The 17,733-nt window shown below is 40.1% G+C and overlaps 1 protein-coding gene across 5 annotated transcripts in view; it reads left to right on the top strand.

Annotated features, from left to right (window-relative positions):
* The window catches only part of LOC111867118 (ras association domain-containing protein 1), an 84,178-nt gene that overhangs the window by 32,114 nt on the left and 34,331 nt on the right, over nucleotides 1-17,733 (top strand). For 2 of the 5 annotated variants that reach the window (XM_023856681.2, XM_023856672.2), the window contains exon 2: nucleotides 12,019-12,524. The exons of the other annotated variants lie outside the window; for them this stretch is intronic. In XM_023856681.2, the coding sequence (XP_023712449.1) occupies nucleotides 12,158-12,524 (367 nt within the window). In that variant the 5' untranslated portion in view covers nucleotides 12,019-12,157. The remainder of the gene's footprint in view (nucleotides 1-12,018; nucleotides 12,525-17,733) is intronic. 5 annotated transcript variants of the gene reach the window in all.

The raw sequence follows: 17,733 nt of genomic DNA, 5'->3' as shown, positions 1-17,733 counted from the left end.
TATGAATTTAAACAAGGATGCCCTGTAAACTCGTACAGCCGACTGTTCCATTTCATAGATTCTTAGCCATGCAAATCCGTTGCTGTTCAAGTTATTTTCTTTATTTTTATGAAGAACTTGCTACTTGAATGCATATTGTGAGTAGGTTTTAACTTCTCGGATGTAGCCTTAAAATTTCCCGTCATTTCTGTCTTGAGACTTGATACGTATGGTTGGCAAGATAGCATTGTGGTTCCTTCTCGTTTATCAATTTAATGACGGTTGTCTGTCTCATCATCGTTTTGGATTACCATCAGAAGGGATACCATACCTTAAAGGAATCTTTACACAATTTGTATGTATTAGATATACTCGAATGATGACTTCACTTCATAGTTTACCATAAATATTATATCAGCAGAATGAACCCTATCAGACGAAATTCATTTTTCGCCTTGGAAAACCTCAGAGGATGAAGCCAATTGTAAGATAATGTTAGAATATATGTTAAAGGAACAGGTTATGAAGAGCTGAATATGTTTGAATTGTCTCAGGATAGATTTAGCCTGTAGATGTAGTACGGTGTAAACATCAAGTTTCGCATGGAAACGTTTGTATATAGTAAATGAGATTTCCCGTCTGATACTGCAGTCGTATTTGTAATCTGACACATACCTGTATTTGAGAACGAAGTCGTTCATTTTGTTTGGGGGGGAAAAAGAGTGATACTGCCCTAGAGATCCTTTTTCTTCAAGCATTATATGCGTAAAAAGTTAATTTCGAAAATCATTTGCATGATATGATGCTGATATGGACTACAAATTTAATTGTGGGTCAGCGTGCACAACGCAAACTGTTCAGTTCGGTGCCTTCCGATAATTTGAATTCGATAAGTATTTAACTGTATGAGGGTAGAAAACTCACTTGGATCTGAAAATCGCCTGCCTCTATAGGCTGAAATCGTCCACAGATATAACGTTGGGTTACTGTCTTAATAGTCGATCGTAGTACAATAAAACGTTCGCAGTTCTCCCATTATAACAGATATGTACAAGCGGGCGAAAAGACGAGAACGAGGTCCCTAAGTCGTGCTGTTCTATTCTATATGAGATAACGTCTAAAATTTTGCCTATATTAAATTACCTCATGGATATGGACTTCAGATCTTTAGTTTCATTTTTTTATCTGATAGATTCCTTCTGGTAGCTGGGTGGGTAAGGCGGAGTGAACGTATAGCTTACCATTCTCTTTCAACAAATGCCGAGGTCTTTACCGTAATGGGTGGAGCTTTGATTCCACGCTCCTTCGCACTTCAGTGGCATTGTGTTTAAGTACAGGAACCATTTAACTTTCACGTTGTAATCAGAAAAGTATCTGTAAAGTAGAAATTGAATAATTATTTGGTTTCTTTATCACATTACTGAGGCAGTTGAATCCTGTTTATCCTCTAATATTCCGAATCCATAAGAAATACTTCTCTGTCTCTATGGAACAGTTTCCTTCAGTAGAAGCTAATCGTTGCCCACCTAGTCTAAAAATTCTACTTTTCTGGAACACAGATTACTGTGCTCATAAGAGTCCACCATTGGAAACTTTTATGGGGCAGTTTAAACTAGTCCACACGCTCACGCCTTCAACATTCTATTTAATGAGCTTTGATCTGTGCTGAGATCTCGTAAGTAAAGTCTTTCGTTCTGGATTTTCAATTTAAATTTCTGATTTCATATATAGTCAAAACTCAGTGTTTGTCATGATCACCCTATTAATATCTGGTGGAAATTACAAATTATAAATTTCCTCAGTATACATTTTCACTCTTATTTTGTTACTTCCTCTCTTTCAGGGCCAGCATTTTGTTCTCAGGCGCCCCCAGTTTGTGTTATTTTAGGGTGAGAGGCGCAGTTTCACACATCTCCTTCGTGCTTCATATGTTGCCAGTCCCAACTTCCATGATAATATTAAGTTGCGAGTACAAATTCTGAAGCTCTTCATTATGTAACTTTCTCTTTCTTCCTCTTCTCTCCCTCGCTTTGAAATTCGTATTTTCCGCACCCTCAGTCACCTTGAAACTACTCCAACGCGGGTGTTAGGTTCCTTGAAAGCAGTGCGCTAGGTAAAAACTGTGCATTGAAGAATCACAATAGCTTATGGGTTAAGTGGGAATACGCGAAGAATCTCTGATTAATATCTAGATACTTGCGTTTTTTACACACGCGCGAAGGGCTGTGTGTATGTGTGTGTAGGGTCTCATTTCAAACAATTTACATAAATTTAGTAAGCAATAAATAGAATTTGAACGTATTTTAGTGCACATTTTACAAACTCCTTAACCGACTTTTGGGCAACCTTGTGTGTGTAGATATGTATATTAAATCAAAACAGATGAAACGAAAAACAGTATACCTTTTACATGTGGTAGATAATTGCAAAACGTCGAAAACAGAAAACCAGTCAAATACACAACTTCACTGGACTTAATGGAAAAAATACTGTAGCATATGTTGGAGTGTACTGTAGCAAGTGCAGATCTCGTGTGCTCACATTTTCCACGTTCAGCAAATAACTATTTACGTTAGTTCTACCGTGTATAAGCAAATCCGCGGTGGATAATTGTTACGGAATGTTACAGAGAGCTTCGGGCTTATCCTTACAGCTGGATCGAAGAATCCACCTTGCTGCACTTCTTAAATTTATACAGAATATTTAAGTAACGCGGCATCCATCTATGTTGCTTAAGGTCAGATCTAAAAAAGGCGGTTTTCAAAATATTTCCTGAAGCAAAAGAACCACGTTGAAGGACAATATCAACAGTGGATTTCTTTGTTGTTTGTGGAACCAGTTCTTACGAATGCAGATATGACGTGTATGCTTTATCGATGTTTTGTTTGCTTGCTGAACTAGGTTTCACGTTTGCAGCATTTTGTATGTAATTATAAAAATCTACTTTAGTAGACAAAACTTTTCGTCAGCGGAAGTTTTCCCCACGTTTCGTACCGCCAGATGCTTTTATCTTGTAAAAATATTGGCGGAGCCGCTCACTAAAAGCCACAAGAAATAGTATGCATAAAAGAACATAAAACTGAACAGATCGTGTTTTATATGACAGCAAACAGAAATGAGGAAGCCGTGGTTCAGCATGTTTGTAGCTTACTTGGAAACAGAGACTTGTTTCTTTTACGAGGTAAATTTGCCGTTTATTTGGAGTAGTGAGCTGGATTCACGTATTAAGCTCGACGCTCATTCCATGGTAGTGTTACATTTTTATGGTAGTATTCTTTGAATGTACATTTCATGTGAGTAAATTCTAGCAACGGCTCATTTTTCCATGCAGTTTTCCCGAAAAGTCATTTAATCTTTACTTCAGAATCCCGAGAAATCTATATCAAACCTTTCTGCTTTTTATCCACTTCTTTCGATTCTTCTTCACCTTTGTTTCCTTCCTTCACAACTCGATGCTTTTAAGACATTTCTGAGGTTCCGGAGTTTCCAAATTGATCTCCACATCTCCCGAAAACTTGTCATGTATTTTCTATCTCTTACTATGCAACTTCACGAATTCTGTTTCCTTGCATTCCGCCTCTATTTTGTCTCCCGTTTAAATAATGCTTTTCCGTTTCATCAACTGTGTAGCTTGCAGTTCATTTATTTCCTCGTCTTATAAAATTAGTTCCAGCAATAGTCTAAGAAAGCTTTGTTTTTATTCTACTCTGATGAAATCATTGAACATTTTAAGGAATAAACTCTAGACTTTGATCACATGATATTGCCACAGTTGTTGACTGCATATAATATGAAAAAGTAACACTTTGGATTTCAAAATATCTCGTTGGAATTACCGAAAAGTAAATAAGGAACACAAACCGTCTCGTAAGTGTGAAGAGAGTATGTTTTATGTATTGAGAGACTGCTGCTGTCGCCTCCCTCTCCATATAATACATGTATGTAATATTTGACACTGTCTGGCCAAAAGTTTATGGTTATAACCTTTTGTTTCATACCAAATACGTAAATCTGCTATTTGAGCACTGTTTTTAATCGTTAGACCTATAGCAGACGTTCCCCTTGTTATTGTTTACCGAACATGCATTTTAATTTGATGGTTCACGCATGCTAATCTAATTGGTAAGAAGATCATAATTCAAGGCAAATATTTCTAACGCCGAAGCAGTCATTTACTATCATCTTTGCTTTTTCTGCTCTGCAAACCTCGAGGCCCAGGTAGCCATAGGTTTAAGCCTGTTTCGTTGCATCTGTGAGTCCAAAATATTTGTTGTGTCATTATTCTGGATAAAGATATTGCGTAAAATGTTTAAAATACTGATTAATATATTCTTTCCTTCAAACTTATAATAGGAAGGCAAAAGGGTACCGCGAACCGCACTTTGATAACCGCGTGGTTAGACCATCTCTATCCAGTGTGTTCTCAGTCCCTCTGGTTGTGAGATGTCTTTTTGCCGCGATAATATATGTTAACCAACTGTAGTCTAGACGTTCAGAAATCTTGTTGCTAAGAGACAAATGGATTTCTGCGAAGTGTTTATTAGTGACGTGGAAATAGCCGGTTGTTTAATCTCTTTGTTGCTTTCGGACACGTGCATTCATTGCAGTTTTCTTACGCGGGGTTTGTGTTCAATCCCTCTAAAAGGGGAGGAAAGACGATAAGTCTATATAAGTTACAGCCCATAACCAGGGTCATGTCATGTCATGTCATGTCAAATAAAGGATCGGCAGCTGCGAAATTCATCCAGTGGTCTCATATAACATATGCGATAAAGTTGGACATAAATGTTTTTTTGCAAATTACTTGAGCTGTCGTGAACTTCACACGATCCTTTTCACCTCCAGTTTCTTCCACGCGTGTGCTCATATGTTGTTTAAAATCAGCCAGAGCCGTTCCTTTCATGACGACAAATGAAGGTTAGTATTGCAGAATATAGACCCGTTACTAAGTAACGACGTTGAAACAAACAACGAAACAACATCCAGTAACCAGACGTTACTTAGTAATGCCTTCGCAAATAAACATGCTCCCACGGAAACGATTGGAGTACAACAGTAAGCGGTGTTTTCCACGCGATTCGTGCCAAGGGGTTATCCGTGGAACCGAAGCCGCCTCCTAAAATCTTAGTTCTCCGGTCATGATTGTCTTCCCATCACAGTGGAAATTTTATATACTACCACAGTCAATAATTTCGTGGACTGGCCGCAGAGCGTCGTTGCAGTGCACTACAGTGGATAGGTTGAGGCACGATATGATGCCCCGTTAGTTCATCTCATCACAGCAAGAGGCAGTTGTGTGCAAACAATGTAAGCAGAACTACGGCCTCTGTTGTTTACTGCAGTTAAATGCGAGTGGCGGAAATCGAAAATGTGGCAGTTTGAACAACGGACAAACATAAAGTTCCGCCAGAAACTAGGCAAATCCCCTAGCGAAACATTTGGCATAGGAAGAATTTGCTGCTGCTACACGACAACGCCCCTGCACATCACTCTGTTCTTGTCCAAGACGAACTGGGAAGGCAACAGGTCACCGTTTTGCCACACCCTCCGTACTCACCTGATCTCGCACCATGCGATTTCTTTCCCTTTCACCGCTTGAAAGCAAAGCTACGTGGTCGTAGATTTCCGTCGTCCGAGGCGGTCTTCAATGCCACAAGAGACGCCGTACGGGAATTTCCTGGCAGTATGTTTCAGCAATGTTTTCGGCAGCTATATCAACGTTGGCAGACTTGCAAAGCGGCCAACGGCAACTATTTTGAGGGTCGATATGGATCTGTGTAAGTGTATGTGAATACCTTGTAATGCGATGCTAGAAAGCCACAGTCCACGAAATTAATGACTGTACCACGTATTTCTGAGGTAATATGGACGGTACGCCAGAGATCATAATCCGGGCACCCTGAAATAAATTAAAAGCTCTAGAATTTTCGACAGAATCGCTGCGTAAGGATACAAATATTATGTTTTTGGACATTATCCATCGTCTTGTCTTTATCTAAAATCCGTCTTGTTTATTTTTCAAAACAACGGAAAGACGGAGATAGAATCCAGTCTCCGAAACTTTGTGTTTTGAAAAATAAAAAGGACGGTTTTTAGATAAAGACAAGACGATGGATAATGTCCAGAAACATAATATTTGTACTACTATACCTTCGTCGCAAACTTTTTATCTTTTTAGCTTAAGAATATTTAATAAATCGTTTGAAAATGTGAAGTCAAATAACTAGGAAGAGCAGTATCGAATAACAATTATATTAATTGTGAAATTAAAGGCCGATCGAGTTCCGAAGATAATTGAATCATTTTAATCTAAAATTGTTTGTCTTTCCATTTTGTATTAAGAAGCCCGAAGTCTAATCATGCAAAACATTAATTTTGCATATTGTCTTGTATGACTGTATAATGAGGCGCTTCATAACTTCTGCTCTTCTCCAAGTATAATTAGAATGGTCAAGTCAAGGGCAGATGAGTATGGCATGTAGCACGAATGTGGAGAGGAGGATTGCATATGGGATATTGGTAGGAAAGCCAAAAGGAAGGAGACCACTTGGAAGACCAAGACGTAGGTGGGTGGACAGTATTAAAATTGATCTTAGATAGGTCGGATGGTATGAATTGGATTGATCTGGCTCGGGATCGGACCAGTGAAGGGCTCTTGTGAACACGGCAATGAACCTTCAGGTTCCATAAATTGCTGGGAAGTCCTTGAGTAGGTGCACAGTTGGCAGCTACTCAAGAAGGGCTCATCTCCATGAGTGAGTGAGTGATGTCGTGTATGGGCGTGAAAATTGGTGTTTATTTCTGAGGCAAGAATTCAGATTAAGGATTAACACTGTAGTGTCAATATTATGGCTTATGACCCCGTGTAGTCCAGTAGGTGGTTACCGACGTTTCGGAGCAACGTGCTGGCTCTCAAGATAACAGCTGTATTTTCCTCTTAAACGTCGGTAACCATGTACCAGGCTACACGATGTAATATTTCAGAAGACCACAACATGCATGTTCACCGCCGTGAAAACCTGCAATATCGTTCAGACTAAGGGTGCTTGAGAACAGAATGTTAATAATATTTGTACCTAAAACGAAATAAGATACGCATGAAGAAAATTGCGTGATAAAAAGCTACATAATTTGCACTCTTTACCTAGTATTGTCCATGTGATTAATTCAAGATGTATGAAACATGCGGCCATATTATGACTGAGGAAGATAAAATATTCATACCAAATATTTACCAGAAAATCTCAAGGTCAGAAGCTACGTGGGAGACCGTTTGGAAGATGAAAAAATTATGTTGAAATTAGTATTAAAGAAATAAAATGTAACGATGAAAGCTACTCCTTGGCCTTTACTCCGCAAGCGAACTATACCGACCAAGCGACCGCTGCTTGTCGGCGAATTTAGTGCCAACTTTTGCGGACAGAGGGTGTCACATGGTCAGCGCAACGGATTCCCACGGCCGTTAATCTCGGTTTTCTAGACCGGAGCCGCTACTTTTCCATTCAAGTAGCTCCTCAGTTATCCTCACTAGGCTGAGTGGACCCCGTTCCAGACCCACTACTTCTCAGAAAATCTGGTAGCGCCCGGAATCTAACCCGGGATCTCTGGATCTGTAGCCATGAACTCTGACCACTAGACCACACGGGCTGTCTTGACGATGAAAGACTAGATTAAAATGTTGCAGCATTTACAGTTGTTTTGTATGTTCTTCGCACAGTACACATGAAAAGAACGCATAGAAGGTAAGCCATGACTGACTGTCCGCCCTCCATCTTTCAAATTAAGAGCCGTCAGACGTATTCTAATGAAGTGTGATATGAATATTATTTCATTGGAAGCCACCCCAGACTTGTACATGTTAATCCCCAATGGTCGATCTTGAGCAGGCATTAAGCGTGAAAGTAAAAGGGAAACAATGCTGTGGGCATGCATCGGGCGCACTAACTTGTGAGGTGTGAACAACACTAACGCAACTACCGAAATTTACTAGTAGTAACTTGTAGTAACTTTAGTAACGAATTTTGGAGCATGTGCTTATTATTGTTAACGACTTCATTAAAACTGTTCGGAAAAATAAATGGGAGCTTTGAGAATGGTAATATGCAAAGAACATTCTGGCACGAATTGCATCTTTTCAATCTTGTTTTAACGCGATAGTGAAACTCAGGAGAAGCCTGCCTTATGTAATTAGTTACTCCAAACCGAAGCACCTACCGGAATGGCAAATTTTGGAAACAGTGGAAGAAACCCAACTTTAATTTGAAAATTAGATTGCCAAGTTTGTATTTAATCGATTCGCGGCGCTGGTTGCTAATGGGATCCCATAATTGCACGTAAAGTTGCCCCTGTGCTGAACTAATTAAGCACTACGCCATGAAGGTGTGTGGTGGAGTGGATATATAGATCCACATTTTATTGACCTGGGCACTATCTGTAGGTTAGTGCATGTAGACCACATAAATGCGTTGTCTGCCAAACGTCAGTGATCCCAGAAACGTGCTTATGCATTCCTCTGCACGTCGCATAATAGTCCATGTGAATATAGTTAATGGTGTGCAGCAGCTGTTTAAGTCTGCCAATGTATTAGATAAATTAAAACACCTTAATTATGTGTTAGGAAAGCTCCTCTACATTACCATGACGCCGTTATCAGAGCTCGTTTGTGATGATTTACATTATACAAAGAAGATGCTTTATTCTGCGTGTTCGATCCAGTTTTTATGAAGCAACTGAAACCTACGAAATTCAGCCGTCAGGCAGTCTCGGAAGACTTGTGTCTTTGGAGAAGTGAAAATCGAATGAAGTGCTTTAAAGCAACGTTTCTCAGCCTTTTTTCATTTTACAGAACACTCAAATGTACGGTATTACTTCTTGGAGCACCCGAATTCTGTGTAGGGTATTCATAAAGTTTCTTTCAGTGTTGTTGAAATCTAAGCAGTTGCAATAATTTAAACGTAAGCATACTTGTTAATAAAACTCTTTGGAATTTTGTATGAGCATCGTCAGTATCTCGCTGCACAGCATAAGGCCCCCATATGTCTTGCGGAGTGCATTTTCCAGCATCTCTAGAATTAACATTATAACTTCCAAATTTATTAGTCAGATTGGGACTTACATAATCCTCTATTAGGCCTGTTGTAAAGCTATATGTAATGCATGTTCATATTATCTTGGTATAAGTTATTTGTTATATGTATTTTGTCACGTTATTAGTGACTGTAGACGGTCAGTCAGTAGGTCTTGGTGTCGAGCCCTGTCTGGGGCTAATGACCAGATATTTATTACTGTTAGACCGTTACGGTCTTGTTTTTGTGGGGCGCCCTCTCTGACGAGAGGACGGCTCTGTCTTTTGTATATGTTGCTGGCCCTTGTCAGAATGGATGGGTGGGTGGATGGATGGTTAGAAGTTTTAGAACTGTTAAATCTCCGAGTCCTTTACGTGGGAATGGCTGCATGTGGGTTACTTTGGTGGTGGTGGGCGGCAGAAACTTGTGTATCCTATTGAAATGCCTTTATTAAACCCACGTTGTCTCCTCTTTTGGCGTGGGGTTGCGAAAGTTCCACGTTCGGAAACGAAACATACATTAGTACTCTGTTAAGTCCCATTTCGTCTGCAAATAAGCAGACGCACGCCTAAGAGCCATGACACTATTTCAGCCAGTAGCGGGGGATGATATGCCAAAAAGAATTTCTGGAGAAAAGCTTATTCTGACTCTTTCTGTTATTGCTGTTTGAAGGCATGGTACCCGAAGAAAATATGGAGAAACCTAGACGGTTTAGGAAGCACACTACGTGAAGAGGTTGTATTGTTGCTTGTCCCATCACCATTTTATATCCATTTCTTGAAACTTGTCCCTCCGCTGTTGTTTCACATGCTACGATTTTATGGCTGGTCAGTCTTATGCATTAATTCAGAGACTGAAGGATATTTTAAGAATCAACTTCATGATCATGACAATTTGGACATACAAGGAAGATTTTTATTTCTTCCATTATCATTGTTTCATATGTTCTGGTTTTAATCAGTGATTGGTGTTTGTTCTTGTCTGTTTAAGGACTGATGTAATATGACTTTTCTCATAGTATGGTCTCTTTTGTAATATGTTGTAGATGTTTCCTGCATTATGTATTTTGTTTTGTTTTCTTTTACGTATAGACATCTCGATATGTCAGTGTCCGGATTTTACTCAAAAAACTTCCACTTAACAGTTAGCTTGCATTTTCTCGCATGTAATCGTGAGCACAACAAAGGTAATATTTATACGTCCATATACACTCAGTACACACGCTTTGTCTGCAGTCTCTTGTTTGGAATGAGGATCAGCAGTATTTTTCGCAGAGAAGTGGGTTCTGCGGTCACTCCGCTAAGCTAACAATGAACTAAATGTTGCATTTCGATTTACAGTGGTTACGGCTTTGGATAAGTTTGAGAACAGACTGCCACGGATAATATTTCGATCTAAGGAGGAGAAAGAAGAATGGTTCTATATGGGTGTGAAACTTGGTCTCTGACATTAAGGGAGGGACATAGACTGAGGGTGTTTGAGTACAGGGTGTTTAGAATATTTGGGCCGAATAAAGATGAAGTGACAGGAGGTTGGAGGAAACTGCACAGTGAGGATACAGGGATTCTGACGATGGTGTATAACACACTGATGTATTGGGTTTTTGGACTTTATCCATCGTCCTGGTTTTTAAGATAACAAATAAAAACACGACGTTTCGGAAACTGGATCTGTTTCCGTCCTGTTATCTTAAAAACCAGGACGATGGATAAAGTCCAAAAACCCAATATATCTGCACAGTGAGGAGCTTAATAACTTGTACTCTTCTCCAAGTATAATTAGAATGATCAAGTCAAGGAGGATGAGGTGGGCAGGGCATGTAGCACGAATGGGGGAGACGAATGCGTATAGGATATTGGGGGAAAGCCAGAAGGAAAGAAACCACTGGGAAGATCAAGGCGTAGGTGGGTGGGCAATATTAAAATGGATCTTAGAGAGATAGGATGGGATGTTATGGATTGGATTGATCTGGCTCAGGATAGGCTCTTGTGAACACGGTAATGAACCTTCCGACTCCATCAAATGCTGGGAGATTCTTGAGTAGTTGCAGAATTGGCGGCTCCTTCAGAAGAGCTCAACTCCATGAGTAAGTGAGTAAGTAAGTAAGGAGGGGGAAGAAACATGAAAATTGAGAACTTTCGTAATAAGGAGGTTCGTAGTTAGTGCTCTTCAGCGAAATTATTAGGGTGGTTAAATCGAGGAGGATGATATGGACAGACTATACAGCACAACCCCCCCCCCCGGAGAGGAGGAATGTGTATAAAATTTTGGTCAAAAATCAGAGAAATAGATCACTTGGAAGACCTAGGCATGGATAAGAGAATAATACTAAGCTGAGATTAACAGTGGTTTGGGTTCAAGTGGCTGAGGATATGGTAGAATTATGGCGCATTTATGAACACAGAAATTAACCCTCAGTCCCAAAACGGCTAGCAGTTTCTTGGCCAGCCCAGCAGTTATCAACGTTTTGAGACAAACTTTGCGTCATGAAGTTAGTTCATTGTGTTCTTCCAGAAGATATGATTGGATAAATTCAAGAAACTTAGTCAACACGTCTCATCCCCACGTTTGTTTGAAAGATCGAACGTGTCGTTATGCAATTCTGCCTTCGTCTCATAAATAATAAGGTATTCAATTAAAATTGTACCATGAGACCCAATATAAACACACTTCCACAGCCAGTCTTGTCAGCTACTATGTTACATAACTTGCAGGTCAAAGCGATACGTGCGACAAACCACGCTACCGGTCGTTATAGATACCACAGTCGGTACAATCGTTCACCTCCACCACTGGTGCCGTCAGTGTTATTAGGTGCCTCCGCCATCAGCAGCCACCTTCGTAATCAATCAGACTGCCGTCGCAACCTTATTGCTTCCGCGAGTTTGACATCATGAAACCGCTTTCATGTTTCCTGCATCCTGGGTGTTTCGATGCTGTAGGTGACTGCTATTCGGTAGTGTTTTGTTTACAGGGTCATGTTCGCGTGTTGAAGAGAAAATACTGTGGTGCTTGCAAACTGCGATGCCCGTTTTAAATGTTTCAAGGTGCAATCTACTTACACCGCATTTTTCGAAGTGTTGGATGGCTGAGTGAGAGTCGAATGTCAAAGAATGGGTTTAACCGAGAGCTCACCCAGCTCTGCATCAGGATATACAATTTTTGGCAGAACGCGTATTTACCGTTCTATGAGAAACAGTGCAGCCGAGCTGACTAGATCACCATCTGCTCCAGCACGCATACTGTCGTCAGCGCCGTCACCAGAATGTAGCTCTGCGAATTCTAACGGTGTTTCTCCGTCATTGGCCGTTAAATCGCCGTTATCGCAAGTAGCAAACGATGAAACAGCAAGGGTGGCAGTCTTAGCTGATGGTTCCTGTGCCTTCTTCAGAGTACGTCGGAAATCACAGCCTTCAAAACAAGAATCAACTGCGCAGAAAAGACTGTCTCATCTGCCGATGCCATCACCGTCCAAAAAAGGTAGTGTACTGACCCAATTTTTGGAAGTGGCTGGTGTCAGTTTCTTGCGCGTGCGTTTGTTTGAGCTTAATAACACAGTAGGGATTAAACAGACGTGTGGCTTAGCGAAGCTGTGTGCTTGAACCTATACAGGTAGAATGAACTTTCACTTCCAGAGTCGTCATGTTTCTCATTCTTCTCTCCCGCCCACACCTGACTGTAATGTAAATACTTAACTTAATATAAAATGCAGAGAAATTAAATTATAGTTTTAAGGTGTAAGTTTCATACCTGCCATAATGATAATATAATAATTGTCTCTTAGAGTATCAGACCTCAGCTCAGTAAACATTAGTCCCTCTGTCATGTTCACATAGTTGGTCTAGTGTGCTCCAGAAGGACCGGCTCTGTGGTCTAGTGGTCAGAGTTCCTGGCTACAGATCCAGGGGTTGAGGTTCGATTCCCAGCGCTAGCAGAATTTTTTCTGAGAAGTAGTGGGTCTGGAACGGGGTCCACTCAGCCTCGTGGTAATAATTGAGGAGCTATTTCAAGGAAATAGCGGCTGCGGTCTAGAAAACCGAAATTAACGGCCGTGAGGATTCGTTGCGCTGACCACACGACACCCTCTATCCGCTAAAGTTGACGCTAACATCGCCGACAAGCGGCGGTCACTCGGTCGGTATAGTTCGCTTGCGGGCTAAAGCCACGGAGTTTGTAGTGTGCTCCAGAAGATAATACTTGTAAACGTATGCGCATGGATCAAAAGACGTGGGTATATAGTGATCATACACTTATCTTGTGACTAACCAACAGTGCTCGCAGATGAATACAAAATTATGAACCTTCCTTATTTCTTTCTCTGAATAAAGGTTTACAAAGCCTCTGCAGTGGAGGAGGCCCTGGCCCGAATCGGGCTGTAACTCCAAAAAGAAAGCTATTGAATGACTGTTCACAGTCGAAATATAAGCCCAGCTGCAGTTAATGCTGCCCAAGCCCGTTACCTCTTGTATGTGGTATTTGTTAGTACTGTTCTGCTACAACCTTCCTGGCTGCTTCTAACCTATGTTTTAAATACAACATACAGTTAATTTTTATGCAATTTATATTTTTAATATTTCTATTTTCACATTTTCATTTTATCATTGTATTTATGTTTTAATCATAATATGAATTGTATACTAAGTTATAGATTGTATACCTCATATATAAATACACGTATATATTCGCTAGCAACGCAGCCATCAGTTGCAAGATACGGATTCGTATTATAACAAATTTTAATCACTTGAGTTATGTTCATGTGTGCCTGAAGATCTAATTATATGACCGAAATATATAACAGTTACTTTATATTAAACACGTAAGATATACCAACACCTATTATCTTTGTTGAAGATATTCCCATATTACTTGTTGTGTCGACGGTCGTAATATAAGCAGTTAAATGCTTCTGCACGCTTCAGCTTTTAGTTGAAATAAAGATCTGACAGCAGTGCTGCCTTCTTCCGTTCTTGTTGAGGGTTGCTACGTCACACGCAGTCTGGTTCAGGGATTATGAAAATTCGGACAAAGTGTAGTTATACAATTATTCGTCAACAATTATATTAGCCTTATACTTACCTATAGTTATCATAGATTATAGTTATCATACGTAACTGTGCTTTCAAATCTCTGAATTAAGTGGGACGTAGCTGTGTTTTCAAATCTTTGAAATAAGTGTATGTAGGTATTTGGTTTAAATAAATTCGTATAGTATCGGGTGTCCGGATGAAAGGTATCCAAAATAAAAAAAAATATATCTCGGAAAGTAATTGTCATACACGTATCCCGTTTTTTATGTCATCGGAAATGAAAACCCTATATGTTTTTTTATACCCAGCTTACGCGCATGCGCTGCCACATTTCTGCCGCCATGTTAGGAATCACTTGGACAGAGTGATGGCTGGGAGATAGATCGGCATAAGTGGATCAATCGCTTGGCCTCCTGCGTCGCCAGATTTAGCCCCACTGAATTTTTCCTTGTGGGGTTATGTGTAAAACTTTGTCTACCAGGTTAAGATCAACGACCTGCAACGCCTGAAAGGCCGCATAAGGGACGCTGTGGCTATAGTAACACCAAACATGCTAGATCGTCTGGATATTTGTCGTGCCACTAAGGGAGCCCACGCTGAAATTTATTGAGAAAGTTATATACTCAGAACAAATTTTGATATTTTCCCTTTGTAGTGGTGTATCCCATAAATGTATATAATAAAAGCTTTCTGAGATATAATTGTTTTATTTTGGATACATTTCATCCGGACACTCTGTGTTGTGGCATGGGTCTAAAAATCATTGTGGTTAGGTCTTGTAAGAGAAGACGCTCAGAAGTGTGCATTGGTAACAAACTAGAAACGTTTCTTATTCTTCTCAGATACACCTCATCGCGGTACAGAAGCCTTGTTAGAAACATTCTTCGTGCTATTTAAATTCATAGAGTATCGTGGTTATATTTACTGGTATAGCCAAAGTGAAAATCATTGTTGATCATTGTGAGCCTGAAATATTATTGTAGCCTCCGGTTACACTATATTATTTCATATTTCAGCAAGATTCTGGGACATAGGGACGCATCTTCTCATGATCGGGCACACAGGCAATGCTCGCATGAATTAAGCAAGAAATAAATGCGGTGATTTGTTTCGAAATCGTCTTGGAAATACGAAGGATATTCGGAAAATAAAGATACAAAGTCCAGAAAATATTTGTAAAACATTGCTTTTTGGATTCACTTGTAGCACTTTTACAACACAGCTTTATTTACTTTTCAACATAGTCATCACGGATTGGAATGCACTTAGTGAGTCTGGGAACGAATTTTTATTCCGGTGTTGTAGAAATCTCCCGCCTGCTCTCTTAGCCTTGTCATCACCGCGTCTTGAACCTCATCATCGTCTGACATGGTTGATGAAGTTCATCGATGGTTAAACATCTGTCAGCACGAATGTTTTCATCAGTTTTTGGATGATTTCATCAGTGACAACGGATGGCCTTCCATCATGAACATCACTTCTTCTCGCTTCAAATTCAGAGCAACATTTTGCCACTTAATTTCAGCAGCAGTTTCGCCTTTTGCATGACGAAATCGAATTACTGCACGAACCTTACATTTGGCGGTATTTTGAATCAACACGGCCATTTTAAACACACACTGCGAGCACACCGTTGCCGTGAATGTGGTCGGTGAACTCTGCCCTGTCCTACGGTTCCTATCTCACACGGCAGCACTGCCATTTCTAAAAAAAATTTCTTGCAGTTTTACTGGGCTTGTATCTTTTTTCCAAATGCACCTTGTATTATGTTTGGAAGCCGTAAAGTGAATGAACAGAATTTGTAGTTCAAGAATTTTTGCGAAATGTGAAGGGATTGAACTTTCCCAAGATAAGGTCCAAATGACAGGATTTTTTGGTGGTGATGAAATTTCATATTATGTAAGAACACGGAATTTCTAGAGCATCTCAATAGTTCTTTATGTGTTAATCGTGGGGTTGGTGAGTTGGTTTTGTTGTCGAACACCTAGTAAGTGAGCGGATGTTGAAACTCTCCCGCCGAACTAATGTGCCGAAGAAGTTGCCGAATGCGCACGGCGCATTTAAATCTGTCATTATAGGGAAGGGGAACGACAGGTGATATCAGCTGTTTCCTTAGTTCTGGCGGGTAAATTACAACACAGTTCCTTGAATTATTTTAACACTTCCACAACCATTACAATTCGTCATTACAGTAGCCCTAGCTTTCACCAGTGTATGCAGTTATAAAAAAAATATCGAATGGATCTGTTGTATTACTGAACTACTAAACTTCAGCATGAGTTTATTTCTTCCTTGCTCCTCTTAAGTGGTTATAATTTACATTTAAGCCGACTGTCGTCTTCAGAATTTTATTGAAACTGTTAATTATGTCAATTACTTATGTAGGCCTAACAGTCATTATAGCCGGTCACGGTGGCCGAGCGGTCTAAGGCATGCACTGTCTTCTCTCGCTCGGAAGCCGGGATCCTGGGTTCGAATCCCACTCAGGGCATGGATATTTAGTGTTTGTGTGTGTGTTTTTCTGTGGTTGTGTACAGCTAGATGCGTTGCGACAAGCTGATCGCCCGCCCAAGAAGTCTTGCCGAATGTCGTTAAGATCTATTAACCTGAAGTGAAACGAAGAGTTTCATGGAGGTAGGCCAAGGCCCAAATTGGAGCTGTAACGCCAGACAAAAAAAATAGTCATTCTTTAATTTTTCATTTCTCGTGTTAATTTTTGTTTAATTCTTTGTATATTTAGCGAGATGTGTTAATTTAGATCTTCTGGTAAAGTGCCAATTCTAAGTTATCGATATGACGAATATTTATATTTTGTCTTTAAACGTTATTAAACATTCCCTAAATAAATGTACGTCAAATTTTACAAAGTTCAGTTCCTAAGAAACACGACTGACATGTGCTGTGCATATACGTGTACACATACTCGTATGGGGGATGCTATGTTTTTTTTTCTTTGCGTAATAAGATGATTATGATGATAGTGAAGAAACCATATTGCAATCCAGATATTCGCCAAGACATATTTCTAGTGCATGGAGCTTCACCTCCATGACCCCTTTTATTTTAACTTTGCATAGTACTTAGGTCAGACGTCAGTAATGTATGTTTCGTTATCGCCTCATACCAGGTGTAAAATTAACTGCCATAATACAGGGTATTTGGGGGGGGGGGGGATTTATCTGCCTGGTTATTTTGCACGTGTTACTTCCCAACCTAGAGACAGTAGTCCAGATCTGCTATATTTGTGGTATGTGTCACGAGCTGGAATGTAAGGAACAGACCACGTTATACAAGCGGAAGTCTTTCTGCCAACTCCTATTCAGGATGTTCTAAATTTGGTGATATTCAGTGATGCTATGCGGTTGAAGAAAATATGTTAGCCTGGCATGAAAATGGCCGATTGTGTACCGTTGGACGCTGAAGGTGGGGAGAACTATTTTGGTGTGAGGCGGAGGGACACTGGTGCCAGTTTGAGCTAATGTTAGGCAGAGAGAAGACAACTTTTATCAAATTTATAGGTGAAGGTCCATGGTTCACATCTTACAATGTTTCGTTCCTCGGTCGTCCTTCGTCTTTCGAAACCAAGTACGTGTGTGTATCTAGCTTACTGCCCAAGAGATCATTGCTTCAAGGTGGCCTGCATCGTGGAGGGTATGTCG

This window comes from Cryptotermes secundus, unplaced genomic scaffold (genome assembly GCF_002891405.2).
Source record: "Cryptotermes secundus unplaced genomic scaffold, Csec_1.0 scaffold277, whole genome shotgun sequence".
Lineage (NCBI taxonomy): Eukaryota > Metazoa > Arthropoda > Insecta > Blattodea > Kalotermitidae > Cryptotermes > Cryptotermes secundus.
Note: the sequence above shows the minus strand (reverse complement) of the source record. Positions and strands in the feature narration are given on the sequence as shown.